General features: G+C 40.0%; 1 protein-coding gene across 3 annotated transcripts in view; it reads right to left on the bottom strand.

Annotated features, from left to right (window-relative positions):
• Nucleotides 1-20,490, bottom strand: part of Arl15 (ADP ribosylation factor like GTPase 15) — a 392,761-nt gene that overhangs the window by 240,203 nt on the left and 132,068 nt on the right. For all 3 annotated transcript variants that reach the window (XM_047556318.1, XM_047556317.1, XM_047556319.1), the window contains one exon: nucleotides 12,205-12,349. In XM_047556318.1, coding sequence (XP_047412274.1) covers nucleotides 12,205-12,349 — 145 coding nt within the window. The remainder of the gene's footprint in view (nucleotides 1-12,204; nucleotides 12,350-20,490) is intronic.

Here is a 20,490-nt window from a genome sequence, read left to right on the forward strand (position 1 = left end):
GGGGAAACGATTGTTTGCATAGTCTTTCAGTCTTTGTTTTGCAATCCTTAAATCCAACAAAACCTGTGATGCAGGGAAGATGGATTTGAAATTTTTCATGCAGGAAAGAGCATTCCTGGAATTGTAACAAAATTAGTTTTGGTAGGAATGTTAGTCTATTTTTATTCATCATGTGGAACACATGAGTGTTTTACTTGGGCCTACACATTGAATCCTCCAAGGATGCACACAATCACACAGATACTTGATGTATGTATGTTTCTGAAATTCCTGGTCACTCTAAGAACTGTGGAAGGGAAAGATAGTCTATAGATCTGGTAGTCTTGATCTGGGCCAAGAGCATCATTTATGCCATAGCATAAGTATTTGTGATATTTGGATAAAAATCTAGCAAAATTCTTCTAAATACAATTTCAATGTCACCAAGGAAATTTAATCTACTGGTATTTAGAAAACACCTTTCTGTAACAGATACCCAAAGCTGACTCTCTAACTTTGTTTCTCTTATTAACACATCTGTAGCTAACACTAAAGTTATTTAAATGCTTCATTCAAATTTTCATGAACTTTTTCTTTCAAACTGTCATAATCTTTTTCTATTTTAACTGAATGACATACTACTTGACAATTTTTCAAGTGCAGAAATATATATCCCTCAAGATATTCTCAACCTTTATCAATTCAAAGTGTTCAGTTTTCTCTAGGTTGTTCTCCATGATATATCACTATATTACCCTGAGACTTTAGATTCCATTCTTCTGGTTTAAAAGGGGGGGGGGGAATGGTGAATATTTGTGTAATCTACAGTTTAACAACCCCTCTTATCAACAAATCCCTCAGGCAGACACAGTCAAGAATTTGCTCCGGACAGGATTCACTTTTGTTTTTAAACCAAAGAGTGAGATGCCCAATTTTTCTCTCTCCACTAACCAGGTCCTGCTCTCTAGAGGATTTCTTGGCCCTTTGAGTTTTGACAATTTAAGTGTCTTTTAAAAATTATGTCAAAGCTGAAAGAATGCTGAAGTTAATGATCCAATAAAGTTTGGATTCCCTTTCTTCCTGGAAAAAAGGCAGGCATTCTTGCCTTGCTGAAATTGGATGGACATGCCCTTCTTACAATATGTTCTCATCTCATAAGAAACCAGCTCTTAATGTAGATTCTCTTTTTTTAATTTTTCAAAACTCTTCCAACAACATTTCATTTTTAATTGATTTTATAGTGTCAAAACATTATCAAATAAAGAATTTAAAATAATAAAAGTTCAGCATAATTCAGCCACATTAACAAAGTATATAGTGATTTTACATGTTATTTCCAGTTTATGTGCAAATGCAGTTTTCCATGCTTTAACTTTAAAAATACATGTAAATTTCATTTTTTCACTTTCTTCAGAAGATTATATACATATTCAAATCTATAATCATTTCAAGTGAGGTGCCATAATTCATTTAACAATCTCCCTTGCTGTCAGAAACTCACATTGCTTTTAAGTTTTAGCTATTATACAAGAAGATGTTGCAAGGAATTGCCTTATGCATACAGATTCTTTTAAATAACATGTTTATAATAAATTGCTATCAGCATCACTAGTAAGTCTATGAGTATTTTGGTAACTTTTGGTTTATATGAATAACTGTTTTCCAAGAAAGGGACAATAATAGTCACAATGGCATCAGTAATACATGTGCATATCAACGTTACTACAATCTTACCAGTATTGGGTCTGATCATAAAGAAATGAATTTTGGTAAATTTCAGTATAAAACTAACATTTTTTTATTACCTAATAAATATGAATTTCTGGTAAAGCTGAACCTGCTCCATGTGTTTGTCACTTTTTCTGCTTATGAATTATCTCTTGGTGGACGTAACATAATTTATATTAGATTCTCAATGATATCTGTAAAAGTGATTGAATTCTCTAAGTAAGACAGCCATAAACTCTTATCTTAATATTTGATGCAAATATTTCTCAATGGTATTGTTTCTTTTTATGTTGATCTTGTTAATTTTAGATTTCTGGTGACTAAATTTTATATGCTCAAGTCCCTAAGATCCCTTCCTTTGTGAAAAATTCTCTACAGGCTCCCCCAGCTATACTCTCTTCCCTTCTCTTTCACTGAGTCATCCACATGCACGTGAGCCTTTCTGACTTCTTTCTTCTGGTTACAGTTTCTACTATTGATGCTTTTGTTTCCTTCAGTACCTTCCTTCCACCTCCTTTGTCCTTCACTCATACACATATCGGCTAGTCCCCAAAAAAGAACCCTGAGCCTCGGTTTTATGTTCTAGGATGCCAGCAACGTCCACCTGAAATTCTAACACGTAATGGTTTCTGTGGGTCTGCTGGTACCTAAAGTAAGCCTGCTTGGCTCTCTGCTGCCTCTCCTTCACCCCAACCCCCTGCCATCACTATAATTTGTCTAACATCTTGCCCTTCTTCTTTCATTATGATGAACACAAAGACCCAACTGACAACCATCTACCCCTTTTTTGGGGCATCTTCCTACTTCTCATGCCCAGTGCAGCGCTACCTTGATCATGACAAAGACTTTCACTGAACTGTATGAAACCTCACCTTTGTTAGGAAAAGTGTTCTCCGTGCTCCAAGGTTTTCTTGCACATGTTTTCTTTTTCCACTAACAAACAGAGCCTTTCCTTATCTTATGACTCCCAGCATAAGCCCTGCTTTCTAATACTACTTTGAGATCACTTCACTACCATAGTCACTTAATAACCTTCCACCTGAAGTTCTACATCTGCTTGTGTATGGACGTTTTCCTTTCCATCTTCTAATACTTGGAGAATCTGTTCATCTATCCGAATTCAATATTTGACTTACAGTTATAAACCACGCCCTATCTTCTTCTAAAATAAAGGCAACATTCTCCATGTTAATATTCAGAGCTATCCTCTAAGTCAGTTTTCAGATCTGTAATATCATCAGCTTGAATTCATATCAGTCAATTCCAATTTACTGGTATAAAGTTGTAGATTCAAATTAAATTTTCTCTATTGATGAGATCATGCCTGGTATGTTAGTTAGAATCTCTACTACGATGTTGAGTAGACGTGATAAGAACAGACATTGGTGTCTTATTCCTGATCTAAGTAAGAAAGACTCATTTTTCACCATAAATGTGACAATAGCTGGGAGGATTTTCACAAATGTACTTTAACACAGTTGGGCAGATTTTGATATGATTTTGATATGATTTTTTGTTTTTCCTGTGGACTGGGGATCAAATCCAGGTATTGCACTCTACCACGGAACTACAACCCCAGCCCCCACAGTGCTTTTTTAATGTGAGAATAACTATATTCCTAAGTTAGATGTCACTTGGTTATAATAAATTATCCTACTCATACATTATTGTTAGATTTGATTTGTTAGCAATTATTTTTCATCTCTGCATCTGTGTTCAAGAGGGATACTGGCATGGAGTTTTCTTGTAATGTCTTTGTCTAGTTTTGGTATTCAGTTAAATCCATAAAAGGAGTTTAGAAGTTTTCTGGAAGATATCATAGAGAACTGACATTGTGTTTTTTTTAAATGTTCACTAGTGAGGCCAACTAGACTATATCTATTAAATTACTTTAATAGATATAGATCTATCAGGGTTCTCTATTTCCTCTTGAGATCGGAAGACTCTTCTTTCAAAGAATTGTCCACTTCAGCTATGTAGTCAAATTTATTGGCAAAAATTTAGTCATAACATTCCTTATGATCTTCTTAATATTTATGAAATCTATATTGATGTCCTTTCTCATTCCTGATATTGGTAATTTATGTTTTCTTGGGTTTTTCCTGATCAATGTGGTAAGAATTTTATCAATTTTACTGATCTTCTCAAACAACCAATTACTTTTCCACTTCATTGATTTCCATTTTGATCTTATTATTCTTCTCTCCCACTTACTTTGGTTTTAATCTATTCTTCTCTTCTAGTTTCTTGAGGTAAGCTAGGAGCACTGATTTGAGGCTCTCCTTCCCCAATATAGGCAGTTCAGTTCTATAATCCTCCCTCACCAAAATACCGCTTTAAGAGGCACACCACAAATTGATATGGTGTGTAGTTGTGTGGTGATAAATGCTTTATAATTTCTCTTGATTTTCCCTTTGATCCATAGGTTACTTAGAAGTATTTCAGTAACCATACCTAGAGAAATTTTTTCAAAGGTCTTCTTATTACTGATTTCAAATTCCATTCCACTGCAATCTGCAAACATGTTTAGTACAAGCTGAGTCTGTCCAAATTTATTGAGATTTGTTTTATGTCCTAGATGATGGTCTAATTTGGTAAATGTTCCATTTGCACTTGAGAAGAATGCCTTCTGCTGTTGGGTGGAGTGTTCTATGTTAGTCAAGTTGGCTAATAGTGTTGTTCAAATCTACTCTGTCTTGGCTAATTTTCCTCCTGCATGTTTTATTATTTGATGAAAGAGTGAAAACTCTTATTATAATTACAGTTTTATCTAATTTGCTTTGTAGTTCTGTCATTTTGTGCTTCATGTCTTCTGAAGCTCTGTTATTAGGTACATAAATGTTCAGCATTATTATGTACTCTTGCAATAAATGACCCCTTTATCACCATGAAATGAACTTTGTTATCCTCAGTATTATTCTCTACTCTGAAATCTACATTGTCTCATGTTAATACATCCACTGCAACTTCTATCACACTTCTAGTATGATGCTATCTTTTCCCATTCTTTCCTTTTAACCTATTTGTGTCTATATTTACAGATTGTTTCCTAAAGTTGGCATTTGGTTGAATTTTTTTTTAATCTAATCATATCAAATCAGTCTCTTAATTGAGAAGTCTAGAACATTTATGTTTAACTTGGTTGTTAATGGTTATTTACACTGGATTGTTAATTCAGTGCATCGCCTTGCTACTTGATTCTTATTTGTTTCATCTATTCTTGCTCCCTTTTCTTCTTTTTCTGCCTTCTTTTGAATTGATCATTTCTGGTAATTCTGCATTATCTAAGATATCACTGTGAGCCTATAATCCCAGAGACTCGGGAGGCTGACGCAGGAGATCACGAGTTCAAAGCCAGCCTCAGCAAGACCATTTCTCAAAATAAAATATAAAAATGGGGTGAGGATGTGGCTCAGTGGTTGAGTCCTTGGGTTCAATCCCTGGTACCAAAAAATAATTTAATTTTTTTTTAAAATTAGCACTATGATTTTAGCGCTAATTTAGGGTTTATATAGTATGTTTTGTGTCAGTCTATCTTCAAGTTAATCACACCAATTCACATATAGTGTTAAGAACATTACAATACTGTGCATTTCTTTTTCCCTAATGATATTTGTTATTATTCTCATGCATTTTACTTTTACCTATCATATAAACCCCATAATAAAGTTATTTTTAAATAGTTACCTTTTAAAGATATTTAAATAATGTAAACTAAATCTTAATTCCTCATGTAATTTTCATTCCTGGTACTCTTTGTTCTTATATGTATCTTAGAAGGAAACAGATTTATCCATATTTATGCATAAGATAAATATTTGTATCTTATATGGATACAGATTCTTACATGTATCTTACATGGATATATATTGCAATCTGGTACCATTTCCCATCTTCCTGGAGGACTTCAATTTATCATTTCTTATAGTGCTGATCTGCTAGTAATACATTGTTTCAGCTTTTGTATATATGGGAAAAAAGTCTTAATTTTTTACTTTCTTTCTAAAATATTTTTTCTAGGATACAGGGTACTTCCAACCTACTTAACACTACATTAATGAAGTTGTTCCATTGTCTTCTCAGTTGCATTGTTTCCAGTGAAAAATCTGATGTCATTTTATCTTAGTTTGCATAAATGTAATATCTTTTATCTGCTTTTTAAGATTTCTCCTATGTATTTCTCAAAATTCCCAAAATAAAATCAAAAGGACATTTCTGCATATATCTAATACATGTGTATGTGTGTATGTCTCTGTCTCTTGCTCTCTCTTGGCAGTGGGGAGGGGTGGGCACGGGAAAAGATGTTGATTTAAGGAATTGGCTCACATTCAGTAGGCTGACAAGTCCAAAATCTGCAGTATCAGCTGATAGGCTAGAGACCCAGAAAAGAGCTGGTGCAAAGTTCAAGTCCAAAGGTCATCTGCTGTAGAATTCCCTTTTTTTTTTTTGCAGTGCTGGGGATCGAACCCAGGGCTTTGTGCTTGCAAGGCAAACACTCTACCGACTGAGCTATCTCCCCAGCCCTAGAATTCCCTCTTTTTCCAGGGAGGTCACTCTTTTGTTCTGTTCAGGCCTTCAACTAACTGGAGATCAAACCATATTATACAGGACAATCTGCTTTACTCAAAGTCCAAGGATTTAAGTACTAATTTCATGTAAAACACCCTCATAGAAATATTCAGAATAATGTTAGACCACCATGAACACCATGGCCCAGTCATCTTACACATAAAATTGACCATCATATCTTTTGCCACTGGCTTCAAGCAATTTTATGGTGAACCTTGTTACAGTTTTGTTCACATTTCTTAATTTGAGGTTCAACGGGCTTCTTGGATCTGTGGGTTTAAAATTGTCATCAGGTTTGGCAATGTTTCTTCCATTTTTTCCCTGTGCCTTTCCCTACCTGCTTGCCTTCATGCAAATTATGCTACATTAGGTCACTTAAAGTTGTCCCAGAGTTCACTGATGCTCTCCGCCCCCTCTCTCGGATAGACTCTATAATGCCAATGTCCTTAAGTTCATCAATCCTTTCTATCAATTGAGATTAATCCCATCTGATACATATTTTATCTCAGGTATTATTTACCAGTAGAAGTTTTATATGGGTCTTCTTAAAATATATCATCCATGTCTGAACCTTATGAACAGATACAATTCAGTTATAATGTCCTTCTTTGCTAATTCTAATCTGTGTCAATTGTTAATATCTGTTGTCAGTTCTGATAAGTATTAAACGAATGCTTATTCTCCTCATTACGAATTATGTCTTTCTAGCTCTTCTTGTGCCTGATAATCTTGAGTTGAATGTCAGACATTGTGAATTTTACTTTGTTGAGTGCTACTTCTCTAAATCTTATACAGGTTTATACTGGGATACATTAACACCACCAGAAAACCATTTGAGCCTTTGGGACTGGGTCATATGATCTACTACGTGAGTCCAGGTGAGTACTCAGCTTAGAGTCAATTCCTAAGGCAAGACCTTGTTGGGTTCTCTATCTCTTTCCTCATGAATTATGACTTTTCCAGTCTGTCTGGTGGTTACAGGCATAAGTCTCAGCCCTATGTGAAGACCAAGCACTGTTACCCCTAGGACATTCAAATACTTCTTTTCCTGCCCTTGAGTAGCTTCCTCATGGGCTTGCTTTGTCCAGTTTACAGGATATTCAAGGGAGCTACTCTGAACGTCTCTAGGGGTCTGTCTGTGCAAGTCTCTTTTGCCTAGTATTCTGTCTTATTAACTCTAGATGCTTGATCTCCTTGATTCTCAGCTCCACGTCCTCAAGGTAGGAAGTACACTGCCTTCTACTTCAACTCCCTCTGGAACCATGCCACAGCCTGAAAGCTCTCTCAAGGCAGTGGGGCAATCACAGGGCTCAACACTTTTGTTTCTCATCTCTCAAGGATGACTGTTCTTTGTTGCTTTACATTCACTTTCTTGAAAACCATTTTATATATTTCATGTTTATTTTTTTATTTTATTTTTTGCAGTTCTGAGAATTGAACTCAGGGATATTCTACCACTGAGCTATATTCTAGGCCCTTTTTATTTTATTTTTTTTTTTATTTTTGAGACAAGGTCTAAGTTGCCCAGACTGGCCCCAACCTTGCAATCCTCCACTCAGCCTCTAGAGTTGCTGAGATGACAGGTGTGCACCACTGCACCCAGCTACTTCATGTTTTCTTAAAAAATGTTATCTTGGTTCTTCACGTGGGAAGATAAACTAGGCACATGATTCTATTTTGACCAGAATCAGAAGTCCTTATTCATTCTCGCACACACTGCCCTCTCTTGAGCATCTTCAGTCTTTATTAATCCCAGGTGATCACCTTTATTCCTGACTACTAGCATGCTCATGTGATAAGCTTTCCTTATAAAAACAAATTCTCTTTTTTTTTTTTTTTTGGGTGCTGGGGATCGAACCCAGGGCCTTGTGCTTACAAGGCAAGCACTCTACCGACTGAGCTATCTCCCTAGCCCCAAAATCAAATTCTCTTAACATTGCTTTCTCTTTTTCTGTCTCTCTTCTTGAAAGAATAACCTATATGCAATCTTAGCCAAAAGATCAAGGAATACAAACAATAGTTTATAGTTCATTCCCTTTACTTACTCATTACTCCTAATCTCTGAAATCGGTTTCTATCCCCAGTCATTCACTGAAACTGTTCTACCATTGGTCATTAATGATCACATAGTTATGGGTTCTTCTTACGTCTTGCCCATACTGAACTTATATGATATTTCAGAGAACTGCCTGGCTTAGATTTCTTATTAGATACAGATGCTAGGATACACTCTCCCAAGGGCAGGGATGTTTGCTGCTTTGATAACTGATCATTCTCAGTACCTAAATCAGGGCCAGTCAAACAGTAGGCAGTCAATAAATATGCAATAGACAAATGAAATGTAGTTGGTGCTTAACAACCTGCTTCCCTGTCTCTATCCATTATTTCTGTATGCTCTCATCCATATCCACAATTAAAATTACCTTCCAATCTATATCTGTAGCTCTAAATGTCTCTAATCTGCTTATTTTTTAGTATTTGATCACTGTCAGATATCATGCCAACACCTCGAAATTAGTAAGTCCAAAACTAACTTCATTCTTTTTATCTTAAAACTATCTGTCATGTTTTCTCTACTTCTTTGTACAATTCGGCCAAACACCGAGTTAGAAACATGAGTCATAATTGTTCCTTTCCCTTCCTTTATATCACTCAATATAATTATCATTTCTTACAGTATCAATTACATGCAACTTTGCACCCCTAATAACTACTGTGCCTGCTGGCTCACCTCTCTATGTCAGAGGGCTCTCCCAGAAACTTCTCTAGTCTCTAGCCTTAGATCCCATCACTTCCTACAGTGTTGCAGCTTGTACCTTTACCCCAATAAGACCACAAACTTTTCTCTGAATCACCTATGCTTTAGATTCTCACTTTCCTCTTCCTATTACTCAGATCCTCCCCATCATAAGAGGCCCTATTCAAATGTAAAGTTTACTATAAAGCCTTCTTTGATCTCCTAGATTAGAAATGATCACTTTTAATTTTCATTTTATATTGTCAAGTATAGCACATATCATCTTCTGTCTTAGCTTTGGCCTGGCATAGAATAAAAGTTCAATAAATGTGAACTGTTTTATCATTAGAAAACTTATCTTCCAAACCCAGTGTAAACTTCTTGATGGCAAGGACCTCCAAAGAGGCCTCCAAAAAGGCACTCTGCCAAGTTCAGAATAATTGCAACTCATAGAAGTTTGATGTCCAAAATGTTGGCCAACTTAATATCTAACTCATCAGAAAGTCAACTTAGCACACAATGTTATGATTGGTTCCAGCAAAAGGAAAACATTATTTTGAAAAAGTAATAAAACAAGTTTAAAACACATTATAATTTAAGAATACATTATACAAATATTTGCAGATAATTATTTTACATTATAATAGAAGAGAAAACTGTTCTTCTAGCAGTAGAGTTAGATGATAACTCAGATAGTGCGAAGTATACTTTGTGTTACTCTTACACGTATCTTGGAGGTTACTTTGCTTGAAAACAATTATTAAGCTAATAAAGTTTGTATAAGTTTGAAGCACATTACTCAAAAGATGTCCATGATTTTACAAAGCCAGCAAGTACGTACTCATATCAGAAATCTTAAGCCTCGGACACCACGAAACTTCACTGGAACACTTCTCCTGGCATCCTGCCTCTGTCACTAGCTGTGTGACAATGGCCACATAACTAGCCCCTTGTATCTTAAGATGATTTAAAAACAGAATATAAAGATTCTTTTCTGTCACAGAAGGAGGCTAGGAGGCTCACAGAAGATACTTTATGTAAAAATACTATGCAGATTGAATTTACTATCCTCTGTTTATTCATTTAACAAACATCTGTGTCTATGCCCAAACCTTGTGACTGTGGGTACACAATGTCAAGTGAGATGCTCTATCTGCCCTTAGGAGCCTGCAGCCCAGAAGTGGGGAATAGATGTGTAAACGAAGCAGTGTGGCAGGTACTGAGTGGTAGGAATATGGACCGCGTCCAGTAGGGAGAGGAGGAAGAACTCCACATCTCAGGGATAAAGAAGGTGGCGGCCTGGCTCAGTGCTCAGAGGTCGCACTCCAGCTCTCTGCTCATTCTCTCTGTGGGCTCCTGACTCAATACCAATCCCTCACTCTCTCCCTTACCCTCCAACAAGCTGTTTCTTTATAAGTCCAGTTTCATATCTATCATTCTAACATCTGAAAAGTTCTCAAAACCTGCACTTTTTTTCTGACTTAGTTGGTGGCAAAACCTGACCTGAACAGATGTCGGGCCCTTGACCATCAATATTTTTTTGACTTGTGAGGACACCCTGGTCAACAATTTCATCATCCGCCCTCCACCAAAGCCAAGAATTGAGTCATTTTCCACTTCTTTCTTCCATCCTCTAAACCCAACTGGTCACCGAGCCCTGTCGAATCTAGACCTCAGATATTGTACCCTATCTATTCCCTCCTCTCCGTTCCTCCCATTCCTGCTGAGCTAAGGCCTGCACGTACGGGCAGCACCATTTACAATCATCTTCTACCTCTGCCTCTTATCAGTGATCCTCATAACTTGGCCTCCACGTCATGGCCAGCTTGCTCCTTCTCAAATGGACAGCTCATCATGCATTTCCTTGCTTAAAACATGTGGATGTCTCAGCACTGTCTACAAGGAAAGCTCTCATTTCTGAACCTGGTATAAGAAGTAAGGCAAGAGTTGGTCACCGCCTCTCTTAGGATTCACCCCTTGGCACTCTATTAAATATACACTGCAGCCATGGGGGAAGCCATGGGGTTTCCAAGAGGTCCCATTTTGGTGGGACCTGCTTTCAAACAAGCTTTCCCCCTGCCCTGAAATCCTTTCTTCTCCAACCTCCACTCTTTTGTTCCAGTTTATCTCCCTGGCTTGCCGACTTTGGATCCAATGAAGGAAACCTCTCCAAGCATCCTTCCCTTCCCCTGCCAGGCAGCACCGACCAGACCTGCTCCTTTGGAAGTTTCTAGACGTGAACTCAGCATCTACACGGCCAGCAGACCGAGCCTCCGGCAGTACTAGAATCATTGCTCACACCCACAGTACATAGTAGGTACTCAGAAATCCAGCTGAATGAACAATCTCTTCAACTTTCCCAGTCAACTCCTCGCCCCGTCCTTTCCTGTCAGCTCTCCTCCCACAGCAGCTCTATTCTTTCTCTCCTGCAATTGTTCTTCCCTTATTGTCTCTAATTTATACCCTTCTTTCCTGCTCCTTTGTCAGAAGAGAAAGAGGAAGCATGTGGGGAGTGACAAAAGCTCTCGACTTTGGAGGGTTCTTCGTTGTGAGGACTGCCCTGTGCACCGCAGGGTGTGCAGAAGGCGGTGGCCTCTACCCACTGGAGGCCAGTGGCAACCTCTCTCCCGGTTGTGACAGCCAAAATGTGTCTGGGCATCGCCAACGTCCACTGAGAGGAAAATGATGGAGAAGCACTATCCTAGGCTGACTTAAAACGACATGGGGATGCTGATCAAAGGTCCCCTGCAGTGCTTATCCTCCAGGTGAAAAATGAAGAATCAGACTCCATGGGCGGTGCTGTCCTGGGAGTACATGACCAACAAAAGCAGACCAGAGTGACGATTCAAGGGTGGACAGCCCTCCGAGGGCCTGAGGTGAATCCACTCAGTCATAGGACCAGAGTTCCAGGCTTCAGGGTTAGTTTGGATTCATATTTTCCAGAGCTTGATTTATTCTGTACCACTGATACGCTCAGCAAGAGGGATACAGGATGCAGCAATTCATTGCTATTAAGCCCTCTTCAAATCTTTTCTGAAAAAGTGGTAAGGGTATTTAACAAGGAAATAAATACACTGACAGGAGGATTGAACCACAAATGGAAGGGAAGACAGGGGCCGCATAAATAGCACAGGAAGCTGAAAAGGCTGGGATGGGAAGGAGAGAGGGCCTGAGGCCTGGCGCAAACCCACCTGTGGTTGACACGACGTTCTCGGGACTTTCACTGCAGAGTTTTGACAACAGACTGGTCTTGCCGGAACCGGTGAGGCCTATGCAAACCAGATCATATTCTGGCCGTGCGGGTGGCGGTCCCTTGCAGCAAAGTGCTCTAAAACACTGCCAAGAGAGAAGGGGAAACGTGGTTCTTTAAACAAGAACATAGAAACAAGACTTAGTAACACTTAAAGATGACTACGCAGGTATCAACGAGTAGATAAACATTCCGTTAATTATAAAAAGGAAACAGTAACTTTAGAGCAGAGGAACCCAGAGGACACCACCTTGACTGGATGATCAAGGTTTACCACCCCAGGCAGAGAGGTGTCCAGCCCATGGCCTCCTTTCCTATGGTGGCAGGTGCTCTGCACTGGGCATGACATCATCAAGCAGCGTTCCCGCCAAAACGCACAATCTGAACCCAACCATGAGGAAACCAGAGAAAGCCAATCTGAGGCACGTTCTACCAGACAACTGGCCTGTTTCCTAAAGTATCAATGTCTTCAAAGCCAAAGACAGACTAAGGAACCATACCAGGTTAAAGAAGACTATAAAAACAATATGAAATGCATCTGAGATTAGATCTTGAATCAGGAGGAAAAAAAAAAAGTGCCATAAGTGACATTATTGGGACAATAATGAAGACTGAATATAGACTACATATTAGATAACAGTGTTGCATAAGGTTACATTTCCTGAATTAAATAACTGTACTGTGGTTATGTAAGGAAAAGCATTGTTCTGAGGAAACACACGTAAGTACTTAGAGGTGAAGGGTCTTGATGTCTGCAATTAACTGACTCAGAGAAATTCTAAATCTCTTATCCCCATCTCCATCAGGGGAGGATTGTAATAAAGCAAACATGTAAAATGTTAATGATTCGTGAAGCTGATTGAAGAGTTCATAGGAAAATTCTTTGTTCTATTTTCATAACTCTTTGATAGCAATTCAAAATAAAAAGACTTTTTAAGATAATTAAATGAATCTCTGTACATATCACTGTCTTCTTAGCCTTTGCTAAATTTACATTGTTTCAGGTCAACTGACCTCAAGGTGCTATGACCTGTAGTGTAGTTTGTGCACTGCACCAACGTGTTTGCTCTCTGAGAGTTAAGACAAGGAGATGGAGACAGAAAATGACTCATGCAGTTTTTGATCTTTGACTTATGCCACATCCATTTACTGGGGGCTTACTATGTAAGAATTTGTAGAAACAGAAATATTAGGCTCTGAATGATTCAAGAGAGATGGTGAGCAGGAGGAAAGGGAGGAAGGCAGACCACTCTCTTGTGGGTCATCATGAGGGAAGAGATCTATAAGAAACCCATGTTGGTTCTTCTCAGATAAAACCCGAGTCCTAACTGGCAGTCACACTCTCAAGCTTGATTATTTCTCTTCCCTATTTCTCCTATCTAATCCACAAGTCCAGTTCATGAAACCTCTGAAATCCCTCTGCCATCTGTCCACTTCCCTCCAGTCCAGGCCACAGTCACCTAGACAACATCAACTTAACCCCACCAACTCCAATGGATTTGCTCTTGCCCTCTCTGTTCTCTGGACAGCACTACTGTGATTGTTTACAAAAAGAAAATTATTGTATCTGCTGACATGCCTCGGTGACTTCCTCGTGCTTCTGAGCCCTAATCCCTATCATGGTCCGTGAGGCCCTCCATCGCCCGCTCCAGCCAACCACCAGCCCATGTCCGCCTCCCCACCAGCCACGCCCAACGCTCCCACTCCAGGAGTTGGCCTGTGCTGTTCCCCCTTCCCCTGACTCTTGTCTCAGCCAACTCCTCATCAGTGTTTGGGTCTCCACTCAGCCACCCTTCCTCAGGACAGTCTGCTCTGATCCCAAGACCCCATTAGCAACTGGTGTCGCGCGCTCACAGCTCTTCTGTGAAATCACGTTGCGGATGAACACAGTTTCTTGTTAATCATCACACAACGGGAACCACGTCTGTCCATCTCCATCCCAGTATCCCCAGCGCCCATCAGTGCAGAGGGCGATCCCACCTCAAAAAATACGTGTCAAACAAAGAACAAATGACAGTTAAGTTTCACCTAAGAGAAGGAAAAAGGAAGCATGGAGCCTAATCGGACGTCTGAGCCACACCCACTGGGTCCCCATGCTTGAGCACAATGGTGTAAAAACAAGAGAAACCCAGGACTTTCTCACTTCACTTCAATGCCAGAAGTTAGAATCATTCCCAAAGGAAGGTTTTGATGTGCAGGATCTACTTTCTTGGTAGAGGAGAGCTTCTTTTTGTCCTAAATTCATTTACCCTCAGTTTTGAAGTTCTCCTGACTTCTGGTAAACAATATCTTATAATCCATATTCTATGTGGATTTATTAAACTCTAATCCCATTTCCTCTCAGTCTTTTCAAGCCTGTGGAGTCCTAATTATTTCAGTCTGCCTTCATATAGCAACTCCTCCTACTCCTTCATGTCAGCTGCTCTCCTCTGGCCATGTTTTAGTTCCATTAAGTGTTCCCCTATGAGACCCGTGACCGCAGCTATAAACAGCCTTAGATGCCAACACATCCCATCCTGGATTTGTAAGAAAGTTCACCGATATTGTTTCATTTTCTCCAACTTTGTCTCAAGTCTCCCTGGCTCATGATGAGGGTCCTATGTACATACACATGTACCTGCTGGAAGATGGCCCCCGACTCGCAGCTGTTCACACTAAGCAGAGTCCATCCATGCTCTGCTATCACGGGCCACAGTGCTCACGCTGTTTCTGTAGTTGGGCTTCTTTGGCTTCTGCAGGAGGAAGCAGGGAGAGATCCGATTCTAGCTCTAGAGACCCCTGTTGTCACTTAGCTCCTGTGCTGGAGTCCCTATGGACTGTCTCTTAGAGGGGGACAGACCCAAATACTATGGTCCAAACTACTACAAATCCTAAGTACAAAATGAAAATATATATAACTGATTGCTATTATTGCCCTGTTCAAATTATTTGCAAATCATTCATCAACCAATATCACTCAACATATTTTGGCCCAAAGTTCTACAATTCCATCTTCATGCTGTTCTTAATATCCAGAGTATAAAAACCTATTCCAGGATACCTGAGACACTTCTGACATAAAAGACAATTTAGCAATGACATTCTACTTCTCTACTTTTCCTATATCCTTCCCAGGACCATTACTGGTACTCCCCTGGCTCCAGTCACGCAGAATGTACACAACACCAAACATGGCCAATTCCTCCAGCACACCCCCATGACTTTCCTGAATTCTAGTCTCTGTAGTTCCAACTGTTGCTGAAGACCCCAAACTAAATCTGAACAAACTAAAAGTCTCCCCCTAAAACTCAGGCTATGGAAATAAGGCATTTGGGGAAATAAATGCGAGACTGACATTATTATGAGGCAGAGTCTTCGAGATAAATTACAGAATCCTAAAAGTAAAAATGCATTTGAAGTAAATAAATAAACCCCATGGCAAACGAGAAAAGTGTCAGACTTTGAGCCAACAAAATAAAACTTTTAAGAGTATGTCGCTTCACATGGTGGGCAGGAGGGGGTGTTCATGGTCAGTTCCCAAAAGCTGTACAGTGTTTTTTTTTTTTTTTTTTTTTTTGGTTTTGTTTTAAAACTTACTGAGGCTTTGGATCTTATAGTCAATTTACTTAAAATTACTCATTTTGGCCTCTAGACTATACTGTACCAAAGTTCATTGTGTTTGTCTCCTATAGCAGCTCCTGCATTGTTGAGAGTCAGCCCTTTTCACCGCTGTTCAATGAGAAACACAATGCCGTCGGGCAGTCCTGACAGCAAGCGGCAAACTCGGGCTTCATTCCCAGGCCAGACACTGAGGCATTGTGTAACTCTGCCCAAGCCCCATAAACCTATCCATGCTTCAGTTTCCCCATGATTAACCAGTAACGTTTAACACTATCTGTCTCTTCCTTTCTTCAGGAGGATGTTATGAGGCATGGGTTCAATGCATTATTCTACTAAGAAAGGCGCCAGGCGGGTAAATAACTGTTCGTCACGATGCTCATTTTCCTAAGATAACTTTGCTGCTAGTTAGCTTCCTGGGCAAGGGCCTGGCAGCCCTATATACAGTCCAGACCGGAGTACTTCCCCTTCTTTTAGCCCACAGCAGCTTCCACAAGTTCCATCCCATTCCAGTTCAACCCAAGACAGACGCACCCACAACACTGCACCCACAACACTGCCCTCACTAGCAGCAGGAAACAGAGAACAAAGCTGGTCTGAATTATAATTCCGTCCTCTGGGGGGCAACCAAGGTCATGGTCTCCCTCGCCTAGACTACTTCATTTCACCAGGTCCCCCACCCCCCTGCCCCCCAGGGTCAGTTATGAACCCTCCTTTGAAAGAACCTGTGTACCTATCTAATATATTGTGCAAGACACAGAAATTCCCCCCCGGCGTGCATGCACAAGCTTCTACCTGCGTTCTAGGAGGAAATGGTATGCCTGGGTCCTGAGAGAGGGCAGACTGGCTATAGCACAGCCTTTGGCCAAATCATGTAATCATATGATCTTTAGTTGAAATATGGAGTAGTCGAAATGCAGAGGCATAAACATTGAGAATATTTACTCGAAGAATAAACAGGACCACATGGATTAGGAATAAAAGATAAGCAAAAGATTAAATTGCAAGGGTAAAATGAAGGCTTGCATTTTAGTCTGGTGGTTCTGCCCCCAGACAGCAAGACCATCTTAAAATGCCCCTGGTTCTGTTTGGGAACAGTGTCAGGGTTTACCGGGCCTGGCAGAGCACTGCACATGGAAGGTAGTCAGTGAATATTGAGTAAGTCAACGCTATAAAGCACTAAGCAAGCATCTAACCGTTTATCTATCTCAGTTCCCTCCACATTTCCATCTCACTGATCCTAGCTACCTGAAAGTCATTCACTAGTCCCTCCAACAGTCTGGGCACTCGCCATTCTTACCACAGGGTCCTGTGCGCTTGGAATGAAAGCCCTCCACCCTTCCTCTCGCTTTTACTTGGTGAATCTCCATTCAGATTTCTACTTAGAAGGCACCACCACTGGGAAGTCCTCCTCAACTCCCTCAGAGGACTAATCCCTTCTTGCCCTCCTTGGTCCTGCATACACACCTGCAGCACTGCAGTTAACACTATGCCACATGTATTTTTCTTTTTTTCTAAGTGTCTGATTTATCACCTGATAGAAATTGGCACAGAGACCCAAAGACAGTCATTCTTGGTTGTATTATGGGTTCAAAAAGCTCAATTTTACAGACTTTTGAGGGTGGCCAGGCATCCAAACTGAGTGACAGAGTTGTCCTGCAACTACATATTTCTGGATGAGAGACTTGCTCGAAAACCTCCCACTCTGGCACCAGCCCCTACACTGCCAGTATTTCCTACCATCCTGAGTTGCTAAATTCCCAGCCTTTTGGGACATGGCATTTGTTTCAATTGATGCTCTGTTTTTCATCATGAATACAAGATTTTATTCTGAGCATGAATTCAATTTGATTGAAGTTCTGTATAGTTGCTGGAAAATTTTCTTCAGTCAGCTTTGGGACTTCCTCACAGACACACAGTCACTGCCCAAGCCCCACAGTGTTTCCTCCTTATTTAAATATGGGTCTCACCAAACAAAAACCCAAGGGCTTCTATCACAGACAGCCAGATCTTTTTCTGTGCAGCGGGTGGGGCCTGGCACTGAGCGAACACTTGTTAGATTAATGAAACATCTATAAGTTGGTACCTAAAGCCAAAGAAAACTCACCCCTAACTTTAACTAGATATATCTCTCAGGAAGTTTGGAAAGAGAGAAGCACCTGCACATTTAACCCTCACCAGTTTTCACAATGCAAAAAAAGTTTTTAAAAGGAAGTCAATTTCTAGAAGTGTTTCCTAATACTAAGCATGTTCAAATGAATAAAACATGAAGATGTTCTTAAATATCTGAAGTGACCTGATTTAGAACACAGTGTTTTCCAAGTCTATAATAGTCAAATATGGGTCTGTCTTTTGAAAATCTAACCCAAAACAAAATAAGACAGGAGGCCAAATGTGTTAGAGGATTAGTTAGAGTTGCTTGAGCTCTGTAGGAGACATGATGATTGGTGGGAGTCCTAGTAAATCAAAAACAAAAACAAAGACAGCTAGTTCTATTGAGTACCATATGTAGGTAATTTTTGTATAGTAATTCATTTATTCCCTAGAACAACTCAGTAAGAAAAGTATTGTATGACTCCCATTTTAAGATAAGGAAACTGAGGCTCAAAATTAAGTCACTTCTCTACAAGGAACCAGATTCAAACCCTGGCGGTCTGGCTGCAGAGGTATTTGCTGAGCCACTGGAATGATAAGCCTCTACCATCTGAGGGTGTGTCATGCAGAAGAGACATCAGAGTCATTCTGTGCAGAGGGCAACACAATTTTTTTTTTTTTTTTTTTAAATGAGTCATTTAGTGAGCTATTAAGTGGCCAAGTGGAGGTTTGAGTCAGGACTGTCTAGTTCCAGAGCTCCGGCTCCTGTCCTCCTGGCTCTGGGGTCACAGCATCAGAAATGGGGCATTTCTGCTATTTTGAAGACGTGAAAGAATTCTTTAAGTTTGCCTATGTACCTGAAGAGAAAGATGCCTGCACAGGAAGAAGCAGCAGCTAGGCTTCATAGCCCTTCTTCATGCGCACCGAGAGCTTTCTGGTTAATGGTACCTTTCATTCCAGGCAAAATGACCTTGCAGTGCTTTCCCCCCACCAAGTTAGAAAACGTGGGTGAGAAACAGAACCCTTAAGGTTCCTGCCAGCTGACTTAGGGAACAGGGAAGGAGGAGAGGGATCGGCTGGGATGGAAGACAAGGGATCCTGAAGGGATGCTGGCTTCTTTTTCCCCACTGTGTGCTTCTTTCATTTAACCCTTCTTTATCCTCTGGAAAGGACAAAGCTTGCCTATAAAGAGCAGCCCATGCTGGCCATTGAGATTTCTGATTCTAGGCACGGCAGTTAGGAAGAAAGAAATCTCTATTACAAAAGTCCTCAAATTTTCCTCCTTAAAAAACATGTGCAAGTACATTTTACTTCAATAAAGCAAATAAAGAAGTAAATACTGAATAAAATAAAATTTGTTGAGGGAGAAAAATGCATGAATAAATGGGATTATATGGAAATGCACATGAGGGAAATGATCTACAGGAAACAGAAAATCTCTTAGCTAATCCTGTCTATTTGTATGAAGAAAAATGACTGTCAAATATACCCTCATGTCTTGGAATAACTAGTCATTCCTGCAAACAGCCGAGAAGAGTAAGTTCACAATGGCACCTACGGCAACGAAAAGTAAGCCAGTGACGCAGCACTGACAAGAGTGCCCTTGACCCCAGACCCAGCCCAGCAGAAGACGTCCCCGTGCAGGAAGAGCAATCCACTTTTCAAGGTGAAAATCCTGTCGCCCTTTAAAACCCTAGCGAGGGAAACAATAAATTGTTTTTACAGAAGATGGGTCAAACCTTTTGGCCATGTGGGCTGCTCCGAGCTCACAGATGAAGGCTTTGGCCCGGAATTGTCCCAGGGCTGAGGCTCCTGGCCAATACATCACACTGCCTCAGGACACTAAGTCTGTCTTTGCCTTACCCTTTGTATTTCTCAATCCACATTCCTTTTTGGGGTGAAATACTCCATTATTTCTGCTTTGTTCTGGGCTGTCTCCTGTCTCTGTCCCTATTAACTCGTGGCAACAAAAGAAACAAACAGAAGCAGGGGATTTCATGCTTAGCAGCTATAGACATTGGCCTCACGGCTTTGCAGAGGGGCAGACATCTGAGACTTTGAATGGAAGAGAGTGCCGCTGCACTGAACCAGACCAGGGGCCCACGTGGCTCCCAGTCTGTGCATCAGCCATCCTTGATCAGTGGCACCCAGGAGCCCTGGTATGCGTGTTGCACTGTGAGCCAAAAGGGAAGTTTTAAAAGTGAGGGCACGTATCAGACAATTAGATTTGAAGAAATTCAAGATTCTCATATATTTCTACCTACACAAAATTTCAGATCTTCTCACACTGGAAACCTTTAAAAAAAAAATTTCCTATTTCTCTGATGTAAGAAATTCTAAAAGGAAGCTAGGTTGAAAATAAATGTGTCTTTGTTTTTAAAATGCAATTCTTATCTTGAACTGGTTACATGGGAAATCTAATGTTCAAATACCAATTTTTATAATAACAGTATTATCAAAAAAAAAAAAGCAATAAAATCCCCAGGCATGATTGTCTATAACAGAACCCAAGCTTTACGTCTCTCTCTATAAATAT

This window comes from Sciurus carolinensis, chromosome 6 (genome assembly GCF_902686445.1).
Source record: "Sciurus carolinensis chromosome 6, mSciCar1.2, whole genome shotgun sequence".
NCBI classification, from domain to species: Eukaryota; Metazoa; Chordata; class Mammalia; order Rodentia; family Sciuridae; genus Sciurus; species Sciurus carolinensis.